Source organism: Podarcis erhardii (assembly GCF_964252035.2).
Source record: "Podarcis erhardii genome assembly, chromosome: 3".
In the NCBI taxonomy this organism is placed as follows: domain Eukaryota; kingdom Metazoa; phylum Chordata; class Lepidosauria; order Squamata; family Lacertidae; genus Podarcis; species Podarcis erhardii.
The window spans coordinates 98,796,305-98,811,145 of NC_138507.1; the positions used below are offsets into that span (position 1 = coordinate 98,796,305).

General features: G+C 41.7%; 1 protein-coding gene across 1 annotated transcript in view; it reads left to right on the plus strand.

Annotated features, from left to right (window-relative positions):
* Positions 1–14,575, plus strand: part of INTS7 (integrator complex subunit 7) — a 38,565-nt gene extending 23,990 nt beyond the window's left edge. Inside the window, exons 14-20 of the mRNA XM_081855119.1 lie at positions 872–1,066; positions 2,840–2,943; positions 3,702–3,770; positions 6,783–6,915; positions 8,960–9,058; positions 11,501–11,686; positions 12,329–14,575. Of these exons, the coding sequence (XP_081711245.1) occupies positions 872–1,066; positions 2,840–2,943; positions 3,702–3,770; positions 6,783–6,915; positions 8,960–9,058; positions 11,501–11,686; positions 12,329–12,622 (1,080 nt within the window). The 3' untranslated portion in view covers positions 12,623–14,575. The remainder of the gene's footprint in view (positions 1–871; positions 1,067–2,839; positions 2,944–3,701; positions 3,771–6,782; positions 6,916–8,959; positions 9,059–11,500; positions 11,687–12,328) is intronic.
* Positions 14,576–14,841: the final 266 nt, after the last annotated feature.

Consider the following 14,841-nt stretch of genomic DNA (forward strand, 5'->3'; position numbering starts at 1 on the left):
TCACAAAGGCTGGACAGATACATATCCTTATATCCTTCTTTAGAAATCTGCTGCTATTGTGGCTGCTCATTTTTAAAATTGGCACTGGAAAACACGGCTGCTTCTCCCTTTTCTTCAGCTGTGGCCACACATTATCCTAATGCTTGCGTGATGATAAATTTTTGAAGGTGCCTAGTGCAGAGAGAAAGGAGGTATTGGAAATTAGGACCTTGCTCTACTCGGCAGAGACCTCTGCTGGGGTGATTATGAGTTTGAGGGAGATGTGACGGGGTGGAGGGATGGGGTCATTGGTTCTAGCAGGGTTACAGATAGCCCATTTCTGGACTCCCCAATCCTGGGTCTTTTGCGTATGAAGCTGCTCATCTGCTGGACCTTCTGATTTAATTGTGGCTGAGGGAACTGGCCTGGCATGCATCTCCATGAGCTGGGTGAGCTAATTGGGTGGAGTGGATGTGAGGACTGACTTAGAAGGCCTGAGACACTGACAGGTTGGGGATTCTGCTGTTTTTTGCATTGGACTTGGTAATTCTTGCGGTATTGTAAAAAACAAAGTAGATCTCACAGGCCTGAACTCTACCCACTCCTAATCTAAATTACGTTTCCTTATTAATCTAAATCTTGTAAAAGTCTATCCCCCTGCTCCAAGCAGCAGTAGCAACTTCTGAATATCTGTGGGAGCTGTCATCCATAAAGTTCACCCGTGGAATGTTCTTCTGAATACTAATACATAATCCCCCAAATATCCCACATTATCTAAACAAAGTGTTCTTCTAGAGAAATGATTTCTAAAATCAAAAGGGCATTCTTCAATGGCTTTTGGCTTGGGTCACCAGTCTCAAAGTTCTGACTCTGTGTTCTGTTTGTCTTTCAGGCTGCCAGCACACCCCTTAACCCTTTGAGCTTTCAGTGCGGGTTTGTCAAACTCCGGATTGACCTCCTTCAGGCTTTCTCTCAGCTCATCTGCACTTGTAATAGCCTGAAGACTAGTCCTCCACCTGCCATTGCCACAACCATTGTCATGACCTCAGGCAGTGACCTTCAGCGGTGTGGACGCATTTCCAAGCAGGCATGTGCTCCAGTTTGTCCCTGTTATGAACGTGCAATTATATTTTTACTTGGCTTGGTGTGCTGAGATGAAAACAATGAACAGTGGACACTGACCAAAAAAGTGACCATTAGCTGCAATTCAGCCGATCATTAAAGAATGAGGCTCCTTTTGCAATGGGCAGAAGCCACTGTGTTCTCCTATAAACATGTTGAAAAGGTACAGACCTTCTGCAGAAAGAATGTTGCTTAGCGCCTGTGCCCAGGAGCTATGAACTCCCATCATCCCCGACCACAGGTCACACTGGCAGGGAATTATGGGAGCTGGAGTCCAACAACATTTAGAGGCCTACATGTTCCCCATCTCTGATTTAGCATAGTAAGATCTGTTTCATGATGCCCTGCTAAAGGTTCTACCTTATATGGAGGCCAGAAACATAGCTTTTTCAGTGAAAGGTACTCCCAGTGGAAGTACTTAGTCGCTCCTTGCTTGCTTGCCTTCTGGGGTATGTTAGCACTTTGACTTCACAGAATTCATATGGCAGTTGATTTGTTTAGATGTTCCTGCCCTGCTTTAGTCTTGCTTGCACCAGAGTTAATCTCTTACAGTGAATGCTCCAATCTTGTCCCCTTTGCTCCTCCCTCCTAGTGCACAGAGGAAACTAAACAAAATCTCTGGCTTACAAGAACTGGGGGGTGGGGTGGTTTGTTTCAGTTCAGCAAACCATGATAAGTAAGCCAAAAACAAACTTCAGTGTGCATAAGGTCAGATATACATTGACCCAGTTCAGACGTCACATCAAGCCATAGTTAGGGGTATTCACAATGACTCATTATGTGGGCTATTTTGACCCATTCCCCAATATACAAACACTCAGGGGGAAAATATATCAACTGTGGACCTTATTTTCCCTCTGTCAGCCCCCTTGACCTTCTGCCTGGGCTGGGATTAGACTGGAAAGGGTTTGGATTCTCCCTACCCCACTGAACTGTTTTGTCCCGTAAATGAGTACCCTGCATTTTGGCACACAAGGATCCTCCAAAATTGCCACAAAACACACTTTGAAAATTCATAAAGCAAACTAGAGCAAATTAATAATACTTTAAAAAATCTAGTATCAGAGATTTCAACCTTCAGATTCCAAACGTCTGGCAGAGTGCCGTGGTTTTCATTTGCCTCTTAAAAGCAAGAATTGATTTAGCCAGGCAGGTCTTATAGAAGAGAATATTCCACAATAGAAAAGGCCCTGCTCCTAATAGAGCCTAACCTAATTTAGATGGGCAGGGTGGCGGAAAGGCAGGAATCGGATTGTGAAACCAGGATCAGGGAGAAATCTGAAGAGCAAATTGGCAGGGAGGAGGGACTTGTACGGTGCAAGAAGTGAGGCAAAGGCAACTTTCAACAGGGCAAAGAGAGAACTGATACGTTTGAGGTGCAAGTTGTAATTGGATTCTGAGCAGCTTGCCAAGAATCACCTGCTGGTTCTATATGTTAGGGGCTGCTAATGGGAGCCAAAGAAAGCAGGGAAGCTCAGTTGGCTTCAGGCGAACCTGCATCCCAAGACAGGATGGAGAGAAGGTACAGTCTTGCCAGTTGAGCCAGTGATATGAGGGCCCAGTGCAGGGGTTCTGTGGTGTATTTGTTTGACCTTTTCAATTTATGACCTAATGGAAACAAATGAGAAAAGTGAGCATAGCACAAGGATATACAAAGAAACAAAAATATTTGTTCAGTTCAGCGCAATCAATCATGAGTAGTGCTTTGTTTTTGTCCCCACCCCTTTTGCTGCTACAGATGAAACTCTCCATGGAAGAATTCAGGAACCTAGCTGCAAGATACGGAGATCTCTATCAATCATCTTTTGATGCAGACTCAGCAACTTTGAGGAATGTGGAGCTGTATCCTACTTTTCAAAGCACAGGGCTTGGTTATTTTTCTCCAAGGATATGCTTTGTAAAGATGACTCTTAAGAATTTATTACTGGAGCTTAGGACATGGGGAGAACATAACTTTCTTACAAATTCAGCATGCCAGTTTTCTTTTAAAGCCAACACCAAACACCAGAGTTTGTTTGCCAGAATTTAGCACTTGATATCATTGTGTCAGACCATTACCCAGCTATCAAGCATCATACCTAGAAGGCTCTTCTTCAGCGCCTTCTGGAAAACAATGCAATGTAGAGATTTGGCACAGGTTCAATGGGAGGGAGCTCTGTAGCTATGATGCCGCCATGGGCAAGGATCTCTCCCTCATGGTCACCCCCCTTGCTGACCTGAGGGTTGGGCACAGAAGGTGAGCTTCCGAAACGGTGATGTTGGCAGATTAGCATGGGTGCAGGCAAACCAGTAAATAGCTTGAGTCCAAACGTTTCAAATCTCCTGTTCATGACCAAAATGCGGGGGGCGGGGGGGAGTGCATGGACCTGATGCTCCCTTGCATAGGGCTAAACTCTGGTTCAGCATTGTATCCAAACCAGGTATATGTGTGAAGTGGTCTGTAGAATCAAGTTGCTTAAATTCAAGTTGCTCAAATTAATGATCTCCCCAGAAATGAAGGCCATGCTGATTTTAGTAACTTACGGCCATTATTTTAATGAACTATGTAATATTAATTTGATTTTGCCAATTTCATTTGTTCACCTTTAACATCACGTCAGACAGCAGCAAGGTTGCTTATTGATATCTCATGCAATCGAAGCCCTGATTTTAGATCCTGAATCTGCAAGGTAAATATGACGCAGACTTAACTTTCTTCAGCCTCTTGTCACCCAGTCTTGTCATTATTTTCTAATTTAAGTAGCCATTAATCAAGGCGAAAATGTCTAGCAGTAGTTTAGCCAGGGCTCCTGTAAAATAAAGTTGCACAAAGTTAAACATTTTGAGTATATGGAAGAGTCCATTCAAATTTACCTTTAGTTTATTTGTTCATCTGAAAGAAACTTCAGCTGCATTTCACTGAAATGCAATGTTTCATGGGAAGCAATTCATTAACTAACTAAATAAATAATGTAGTGCATGCTTATTGTCATTCAGAAAGTATTTTTTTAAAAAACCATATTAGTTCTTTAGCAACTTTGCCTTTTTCCTTGGCTCCAAAATTAAAGATAAACGTATACTTTTAAAAATTTTCTGTATACTTTTAAAAATGTGACAGTGACTTCATACATCAATTTTTTGATTTAAACAAAATTTTAATAGAAGTATTAAAATAAAATACTGTCGGCACTGTACCGTGCTGATAACGAGATGCATGAACTAGCACATGAACTTGTCATGTGGAAGAGTAGTAATGTAAAATTCAGCAGATTATTGTTCATACTGATAGACATCAGGACAGCAAAAATTAGAAATCTTTTGAAAGGAGTCCTGATTTCCTTAAAGTGGGTTGATGATTGGGCTAAATCAGGGATGGGGGAACCTGTAGCCCTCTAACTGTTGTTCGACTTCAATTCCTATCAGCACCAACCATTCGCCATTCTGCCTGCGCCTGATAGGAGTTTGAAGTCAACAGCTAAATGAAGCTGGCTGGGAGTGGCAGAAAATATTTAGAAAAAAATCAGATTCAAGTAATATGGTTATAATATTTTAGCTAGGCAATCCCTACTTTAAACATTCTCAGGGCTGTATCCAACTAACATGTCCCATCAGTGTAAAGATTTCAGCTTGCACAACAGGACTTCCTCTTCTCCCTCCACCCTTTCCCAGTCCCCTCTGGGTGGATGGAGAAACCCACAGACACATTTAGGGGGTGTGCAGTGGAAGGAGGCAGGAAGTCCTGTTGCACAAGTGGAAATCATTGTGTTGTTTGGAGACGTATTACTGCCACTTTGGATACAACCCTTAGTGATTTTTTTCTCTAGGGATGAAAGCATTGCGGACATTGCACCTTGGTGAAACTGAGATTCTATAGTTTAGTGCTTTTCAGTCTTCCTTCTAGGAAGGATTTTCACATTGACATCTCCTGTGGAAACCTTGCATGTCTGCCATGGAACCCCTAATGTTACAGAGGATGTTTTACAATATTATAACAATAACAATAATATTTATTTATTTATTTATTTATTTGCCACCTTTTCCCCAAGGCAGCTTACAGGTAAAACAGAGAAAGCAAAAAAGCATAGAAAAGAGAGTCATTAAATTACACATTCAGTTCCCTGGCTTGGGCCTCCTCACTGACCCATGTGAACTTAAAGCACAGACAGGAGCACGCATCAGCGCATTGCAGTGAAAGATCACTAGTGTTGCACAAGCCATCTTTTAGGAGAGCTTGTCTGTCATTTCTGTTCTCACTGAGAAGCCTCCATTAAGCTTTAAGAGAACCCTGGCATTCTTAGAAATAGTTCAGGATGAGATGCCACAAGATCTTGTCGAAGTTAAAAATAAAATAAATGACAAATACTTCTTCTTGTATTGCTTGTATACCTGGTGCTAAATAAACTTTATTTGATGTAAGCACTAATAATTTCAATGGAACTAAATTCCAAATAAGTTTACTTAAAAAGCCAGGGCTCCCCTCCCCCAATACCATTGGGCTCTCTTGAATAGTCCCTGTTTTCCTCCTTAGCTTTTGAAATCCCCTAAATTAACCAGATAATTAATCTCTGGTGTAATGCCATTGACTTTGATGAAGTTTCTCGAGGGACAAAGATAGCCATGTAAGCCTTCTTGGTGCTAGTAAAAGGTCTCCCTTTGGGCTGACTCTGATTTCTGTTGATAGAATGTAAGTTGATCAGATCCCATGAGACTGGAAATCGGAAAGAATTGCTCAGAAGTAGTAATGGCTCATTTAAACATGGGAATTACAGGACTGAACTGATGCCTAGTAGATCTTAATCCACATAGACAGTACACACTTTTTAAAACAATGGCCCGATTCAGAGGTAATGCTAAAACTGTTGTGCGCAGCTTTTGGCTCCTGCATTTTTCACTTTCCTCTTCACTGCTGTTGAACAGAAATGATTGGAAGCTGTCACTTCCGTTTTCTATTAGCTGCAGTTTATCATTACACCCAAACCTGAAATGTTACCCAAGCAAAAAGATTTTCAAGCCCTGCACTGCACTTTGACGTCCTGACGATCGGGGCTTCCGGGCGCAGCATCACCTGGCGATAGTGATGCCAGGTGATTAGCAGGCAGCATCTTCACCCACATGTCAGATTTGGTCCAGAGGAGAAGGAAAACCATGTTTGCCAGACACAACAACCACATCATTGTTTTGGTGAACCAGTGCAGAGAATGCATTGTGTGGAGGTGGCTTCCATGTGTCAGTGCAGGCTACTTCAGCAAAACTGAGCCATCTGCCTTTTCAGTTCAGGGGACACTTCTTGTGTATTCAATTTGGCGCTGAGTGCACAAGCAACTGCTTTGCAGATGTGTCACAAATTTATTCCAAGATTTTTTATTTTATTTTTTAATTGAGTAAGAAATGTTTAAGTGAATTGGAGATGTTCAGATTAAGTGTGAAATGCCTATAAAGATGGGGAGGGTTATCAATGGAGTACAGCATTTAAAAGGACAAAGGAACCTGTCAGAGAGGCTGTGCTATTTCCAGGAAATTATTTGTTTTCCCATGAATGGTTAAGTATATAAAGACAAGATGATGATGATTTTATAGAATCTTTATCTCACCTTCTTATCCAGCCTAGAATCCCAAAGCATTGTGTAAAAATACCCAAGACACTTTGGAAAAGTTAGAGAAAGGCACACATTGGGCATCACTGGAATGAATTTCTTTTCTAGTTTACAGGAATATGGCTCTGCTGGAGTGGCACATGCCACAAGTGAATATGAAAGGAGAATGATGTCTGTGTTCAGTCATGTGCTGGAAGAAGTGGAATCACTGAACAGAAAATATGCACCCGTGTCTTACATGGCAAGTAATAGCCACTTTGTCATAGAGACTTTTAAAATAGTAGTTCTTTACATTCCTTTGAAACAAGAAGTCAAAAGATAGATGACCCCAGGTTTTGTATTGGTCACAAATAACATATAACCAGAGAGATGGAATAAAATCAGTTTCTACCATAGAGCAACATTGGAGATTCATTTTATGCTTTAGAGGGTATAATTTTTAATGACTCACAGTACCAGATTTGTATTTCTGAGGAGATGTGTGTAGGATTGTACTGTTCAGTGGTCAAGGTGGAAGTGACAAGTCAAGACTTGGCTTCAATCTGTAATTTATTAACTAAAGCTATAGGAATGGTGGAAGCAGCATTGATATTTAGGTATAATGAATTAACCAATACAAACATAAGTATAATCCAGATATTATCATGCATATTAAAAAGCTTAAAGAACGTGCAGAAAAGTAAAAAATATTTTTTGTTTGTAATAAGTCTTCACTCATTCTCAAAATTTTTGACCAGCTGTAGCAAAATTTGTCTACTTTTTAATGAGTAGTATGTTTCTTTATCCACAGCTGTTTAGATTTTGGCCCTTTCCCCTCTCCTAAATTTGAGAATGGAAAGCTTCAACTTGAAAAGCATTATATACATCTTTGGTATACATCAGTAGCAACAGACGGAAATATTTGTAATTTGAAATAAAGGGATGAAGCTTGTAGTGACATGCGGAGCTATATCATTGTTCTTTGGACTGCTTATAACTTTACTCAGTTTTCTAGGAGCTGTGTTATTTAATACCTTTCTGATTCTGACGCTGTGATGGCTGTCATGCAGAAAGTTCATGTGTGGAACATCCTAGAGGCCACCTGCCATTGCTCCACCTTGGCTTCATTCATTGAAGCTGATTGTGTTTCAGTACAACTTTTCACTGGTGTAGAGTTTCTCTTATCAGGTCAGGTCATCCGAGAACACATGCGCTAGCTGATGTAACTCCAAACACAAGGCGGAGAACAGTTCTAAATGAGCTTAATCTATCGACTAGAACCAGATACTGACTTTAGGATATCTCTGATCTCTCTGAGAGCAAGCAATCTGCTGTCCTTCCATGCTTGTTGTCCATATATTATATATGGACATGCATTTTTATATGAATAAAAATGTACACAGAGTCCTGTATGAAAACAAAAGCAATTATTCAAATAGCAACAGCAGGGGATAGCTATTGCCCTAATTTCTTGCTTGTGGGTTTCCCAGAATCATCTCACTGGCCACTGTGAGAAGCGAGATATTGAACTAGATAGAGCTTTGGCCTGATCCAGCAGGACTCTTCATAGTTAATTTCTCGCTGGCCATATTTTTGCTCTCGTTTTATTGCAGAAAGCACTGTGGGACCAGAATAGAGAACAAGCCGTTTTTCATAAGACTTCAGAATTTCCCCATATTTAATCTTCAGCTCCATTCATGGCTTGTCTTTCTTTGTTGTAGGGACTCCCCACTGCTACTTAGTTTCTCTCAAGCCAGTACTGCCTTGCCTTGCCCTGCCTTGCCCCATTTGGCTGCATTCTTCCTCCTGGTGGCCTCTGGTCTCCAGGAAGCCCCTGCCTTGAGATCTAATGTGCCAGGCTGCATTGGCCACCATTTTTTCTTTCCATATATTCTTGATCAAATGATGCACTTAGGAATAGGGGATGTTGGGGAAAACAACAACTTTTCCCCAAATTCCTTTAGAGCTGCTACAGAGCTATTTTCGGAGCTATTCAATGCCTCTCTTATCCTGATACAGAAAGGAAACTGGATTTGTTTCCACCAGCTCTATAAGCTATTCCAGCCTGGTGCCCATCAGACATTTTGGACTACAACTCTCATCAGGTCATAGAAGCTGTAGTCTAAAACACCTGGAGCCCCCCAGGCTGGTGAGGGCTGCGCTCTTCCATATTCTTGATGATGCATTGTCTTGGCTTCCTAATAAGTGCTAGTGAATGCAACGCTAATGCACAAAGTACATTCTGTTTCCGCTCCCTGCTGTAAAAAGGATTAGTTCTGATCTGGCTTGGCATTATTTTGTTCCAGCACACGGCTTGTCTATGCAATGCAGTCATTGCCTTGCTGAAAGTTCCCTTGTCATTCCAGAGGTATTTTTTCCAGAAGCTGCAGTCGACTAGCATTAAGGTAAGCTTACGGTGTCACCGAATTTTAACTGCAGTTAATGCAGAGAAATGTCTACAATCCCTTCACTGTCAGGAAGAGGAAGGGGAAGGAGGATTGCTGCTGATCCAGCTCTCAAATTTCTCACTCATTGTAGGTTAAAATGTAATTGGATTTGGACATGCAGATCCATATGTCTGCTTTGATTCTTTAATTATTGCTATTTTTCAGTGGGAGATTCCATTCAGATCGCTCACTGCATTCTGTTTGGCCCTGGCTCTTCTATAAACAGGAGAGAGAATGGGAGCCTTTAGTGATTGTATGGCACCCAATACACCAGTTATTTTTTCCAGAGCTTTTATTTGTTTGTTTATTTAAACAATGCCTACTTGCAACTCCCCATTTACACACAATCTATTTGCATGAGTGTCCTCCTGGCTCACAAGAAGACCCTCCCCAGAGCCTGAAGAGGACAGAGGCACAGCAGGGCATTGTTGATGCTTCCCGCCTAACCGCTTCCCCATGCATCAGCTGAGCAGCCTCAGCAAAGCCCCTCTGCCCGTCCGGCTCACGGAGGTCCATAACATAACCCTGTATAAATGGAGAGTCACAGAGGGCCTTCTCGGTAGTGGCACCCACCCTGTGGAACACCCTCCCATCAGATGTCAAGGAGATAAACAACTATCCAACTTTTAGAAGACATCTGAAGGCAGCCCTGTTTAGGGAAGTTTTTAATGTTTGATCTTTTATCGTGTTTTTAATATTCTGTTGGGAGCTACCCAGAGTGGCTGGGGAAACCCAACCAGATGGGCGGGGTATAAATAAGTTGTTGTTGTAGTAGTAGTAGTATAAATAAGTTGTTGTATCACTTAACTACAACCTTATCTAAGCAGTGTACAAGAAATAGGTAAAGGTAAATAAAAAATGAAAATAGAAAAGGTAAAAATTGATTAAAACTGTACAGTCAGACTTAAATGCCGTCTGGGATATATAAAAAAAAGTCTTCAGTAGGCACCAGAAGTTCATCAGGAAGGGGCCCTGCATCACCTCAACTGGCAGGCAGTTCCACAAAATGGGTCCATCATCCCACACTCATTCGAGCCATACATCAGAACCATGGAGAGCCACTAACAGTGACTGGGCTAGGGATATAAGGGATTAGGCAGCCCTTGAGCTGTCCTGGACATATGTTGTTCAGGGCCATGTCAGTTAAGACAATACTCTAGAACCTGGCCCATTAGTATATGGGCAGCCAGTGCAAGCTTTTGAGCACCAGGGTTACAGGCTAGTGATTGTCCCCACTGACAATCTAGCTGCCAAAGATCTAAAGAACTGCCCATCAGAGTAGGCAAAACAGAGTTAAGATGGGGACACGGTCTTGCATGTGAGTAAGGCTGCTTTGTATGCCCTGACTACTGGTTCATGTAATTTCATTTTCTAAGGCTTGTACCCTGGCATCTGGAATCATAACTTTTGAGATTTTTAGGCCAGTGGCAAGTTACAGATACTTCAGTTAAGTAAATAATAGTAAAAACAGTAGTGAGATAAAGTTTGTAATTATAATATCAAGCAACAAACAAATTTGCCACAAAGTTTAATTAATACACACACACACACAGAGAGAGAGAGAGAGAGAGAGAGAGAGAGAGAGATGCAGGATTGCTCCCCAAAGAGCACATACTTTGCCAAAAAGGAAGGTCTTTGCTAGCTTTCTGAAACTCACCAAGAAGCTTGCTAAGGTTTCTCTTTACAGCAGGCTCATGGAACTTCCTTCAGGACTCCTTCGGCTAATCAGTTGCCTGTGTCAACAGCAGTTGACTTAATGTCTATTTGGAGTCATTTAGAGTATGTGTACTTAAGATTGTCAGAGTCAAAAGCTAAGGGCTCTTAACAAGCAAAAAAGCTTACTTGAAAGATTATCAAATGTTGCAGAATCCATGCCCCAGAGTATAAGTCGTCTCTCTGATTGGGGTAACAGGGCTGTTTGGAATATAAAAACACAAAAATACATAACATAGCAACAAACAAAAACAATACCCTTCTCACAGTTCAAAAGACCATAGATTGTTTAATTAGCCAAAGGCTGATTTCCTGCTTGGTTTCAAACACAGTTTTTAGGCTGTCATCCAGCCTTCCAGCTGCTGCCCAAAGTGCAGAGAAAGCTTTACTGCATGATTGTACTGAAATATTAAAGCTGCCCTAATATGGAGGTATTAAGGACAGCATCTTCATTGTGTAAACTAACGTTCTAACAGAAAAGTTAGCTGCAATTCAGTTTAGAGAAAATGCATTTCAAGTTTGGAGTGCTTGAAAACGTGTATTTTTTTCCTGACAGTGCACTATACTCATGCAATGAATGCCCTGATCATAAATTGTGTTGATTATATCTCGAGCATTGTAATATCCCTCGCCATCTTCCATGTGCTTCTTGTTTCAGTTGCTTTTTTTATTTTATCTGTACTTCAGCTTGCCCTGTCACCATCCCCACGCAACCCTGCTGAGCCCATTGTCGTTCAGAATAACCAGCAAATGGCATTGAAGGTAGAAGGAGTGGTTCAGCACGGCTCCAAACCTGGCCTTTTCCGCAAGATTCAGTCGATCTGTCTAAATGTATCTTCAACACTGCAGACCAAATCTGGGCAAGAGTACAAGGTATGGAGTTGTGTGCTGTCAACATTTTACAGTGTCTGAAACCTATGAAGAATTTAAATGGAAATATCATTTTCTGCTGTTGGGTGGCGAGGATTTTAATCTCAGCGGGGGAGGGGTATGTGGGTGTGTAGGCATTTCTGGCAGGTTCTTTGAAGATAAAACCTGTAAGTAAGATCTTGTGGTGGTGGTGTGTTCATATCCCCATGGGAAAAAGCCTGCGCCTTGTGTATTTGCATCTCGGTGGAAAGGGGAAGGTGGAACAGATAATCCTTTTCCACACTTGCTGTCTTGGCAGTAGCACTGAAAAGTCCTAACATTACAATCGACTAAGAACACACAGCTGTCTGGCAGCAGGAAGCAAATCTGCTCAAGTAAGAGAATGCTGATCACTTGGGATGGCTAATCACTTAGAGGTTCCCAAGCCCTGCTATGAACAGCTGAGCAGTTTGCAATAGCTTTAGCAGAGAGCGCTAAATGGCTTCTTACGTTTTGCTTAGACACGCTGAACAAAAGCAAAGGACAACAGTTCTGATATTGTCCTCCGTGAGCCAAACCTTTGCTTATATGGCAGAATTGAAACATTGAACACCCCCTTAGAGAAGCTGTGGAAAATGCCATTCCTACTCCTCTTTTCTTTCCCAGATGCCCATTGACAGCCTGACAAATGAGATGGAGCAGATGGTTGAGCCTCACAACGATTACTTCAGCACACAGTTCCTCTTGAACTTTATTATTGTTGGCACCCACAGCATCACAGTGGAGTCTTCTGTTAGAGATCTCAATGGTATCATATGGAAGACAGGGCCCAAAACCACTCTGTTGATTAAGTCTCTTGAAGATCCGTACTCCCAGCAAATTCGACTTCAGCAACAGCAAGGACAGCAGCCACCACAACAGCCGCAGCCACAGCAACGAACTGCCTATTCCCGTTTTTAGCACTGTTCTTATCATTCATCAGCCCAAGTGAAAGGCATTCCATTTTATGTGGACGTTGTCATTTCCCCCATCTGTTTCCCTTGATGCTGTTTGTCTGTCCTTCCTTCCTTCCTTCCTTCCTTCCTTCCTTGGCAACTGCAATGATCACACCTATAAAATGCAGCTCGGTCACTGAAACCCAATCCTCTTGAGGCACTCCATATAACAAGCTAGTTGAATGAAGTGGCTCTGCTCATAGTTCCAGCTGTTTCCACCATGCCACTGAAATTGCTCTAGCAGTGGAGTGCAGAAATTTGCTAAAGCAGAACAAAGCCTTGGTTATGCACTTTAAAGCCTTTTTTCAGGTTCTTATGGCCCTGTTCATGTGATGTGGGTGAGTCACTAAGGGCCTGAGGGGGCTAAATCCATGTTTTTATGGCTTCATCACATACCCAGCTCTTCTCGCCATCATTCAGCACAGATTTTAGGATGGTGTGATGAACTGAAATCTGGCCCCATTACACGATCCATCCATTCACTGTTTTATTGTGCTTTCCGTGTGCCTTGTAACCTGCATTCCACCACACACAATAGAAAAGCCACTTTAACGCCTCAGATAAGAATGGGCCAAGTTGGTTTCCCTTTGCATCATTGTTGATGGCTTCCAATTGGAAGATAGTGAGCAGTGAAAGGTCTGCAAGAATTTCCTGGGTTGCATCCCAACATATTGGCTGTTTGAGTAATCCAGTTGCCACTTCCTGAGGAGCATGACTTTCGATTCTACATTTAGTCTTTCAAATTGCATTGGGTTTTTATGTATGCAAAACTGTGTTCCTCTGTGTTATTCAGTACATCTACAAATGCAAAAAGTTTCAACAAACGTCCAGACATTCTGGGTGGTTAAATGTAAATAATCATTTTGAATGCTGCTAAGTTAGAACGAGGTTTGGATATCATTCCAATTATCGGGGTGGTGTTCTTTAATGCCTCTGAATCTTGCAGCTGCTCATATTTGTTGCTTCTCTATATAATAATGCTTGAGCTATGCCATTGTGGGGAAAGGGAGATTGTCGTGCTTTATAGGAAAAGGCATTTCAGATTGGTTGGGATCCTTGCCCCGCCCCCCAACACAAAGTCCCCCAGAAAGAAATATATTCATCTTTGAAAGGTTAGAAAGTTGAAAGATCAGAAAGGGTTGTGTTATAACTGTTCTTTTAACAACAATATGAAGGAAATGTGCATTGAAGCTACGTGAGTACTTTTTAATAGGGTTTTGTTTTTGTTTTTGGGAAGAGGTAACTCATTCTAAAGCAAAATGCAGCTTGAAGTGCAACAGATGACCAGGCCCTGCACCCTATAACCTAAAGAGGGTATATTTTGTATGGTATTATGAGTTACTTCAAGAGAGCAAGGAGACAAGTAATGATCTTGGAGCCTGCTCCACATGGACTCTTGCCCCTACCACCTCCAGGCCAGCTATCCAGTGAGAAGAATCCTGTTATTTTTTTAAAAGCAAACATACGTTATAAAGTACTTTAATTTTACCAGTAAGGCTTGGAAGCATTTGGTATCCTGAAAGGCAGGATGAAAATAATTCTAATACTAATAATTCCCCGCTTTATTCTGTACCAGAGTTGTGAATGGAGAGCCTTCTTCCATTAAATACTCTTATGGTTGGTGGAGTGCATGCCATAGCTGTGCAGGAAGAAATTGACTTTGCATTCTCTTACTGAACTTGAAATGTATCCATTCCTCTTGCTTTCAGATGTGAGAAGTTCACTCAGCTCTTGATGATACAGGTATGCAGGTTGAGGGTTTCTTCCATTGTAAATACTGGGGGGGGGTTGGAGGTTACTTGCAACATGTTCCTTTTTTAGAAACTACTCAGGTGTAGTTTCTTACTTCATCTTATATCAAGAAGATGCCTCCTTGTTATGTATAGAATATCCTAATAAACCATTTGTTTCCCATTTGTATCTGATCAGCAAAACCTGAACTTCTTGTGGGGGGAAAAAGGCATTGTCATTCTTTAAACGCCAATACTTGATTCACTGGCTGCCTTGAGTTTCAAAGTGTCTCTCCAATTTAACGAAGAAACATTTCACCTCTTCTGTCCCCAGCATTTTGATTTTGCAAATTACGAATAATCTCCAGTGTTAGAAACTCAGATATATAAACTAGGCGCCAAATGGCTCCTTAAACCAGGGTTACAGTCACCGAAACAGAATGCCTAGTTGCCA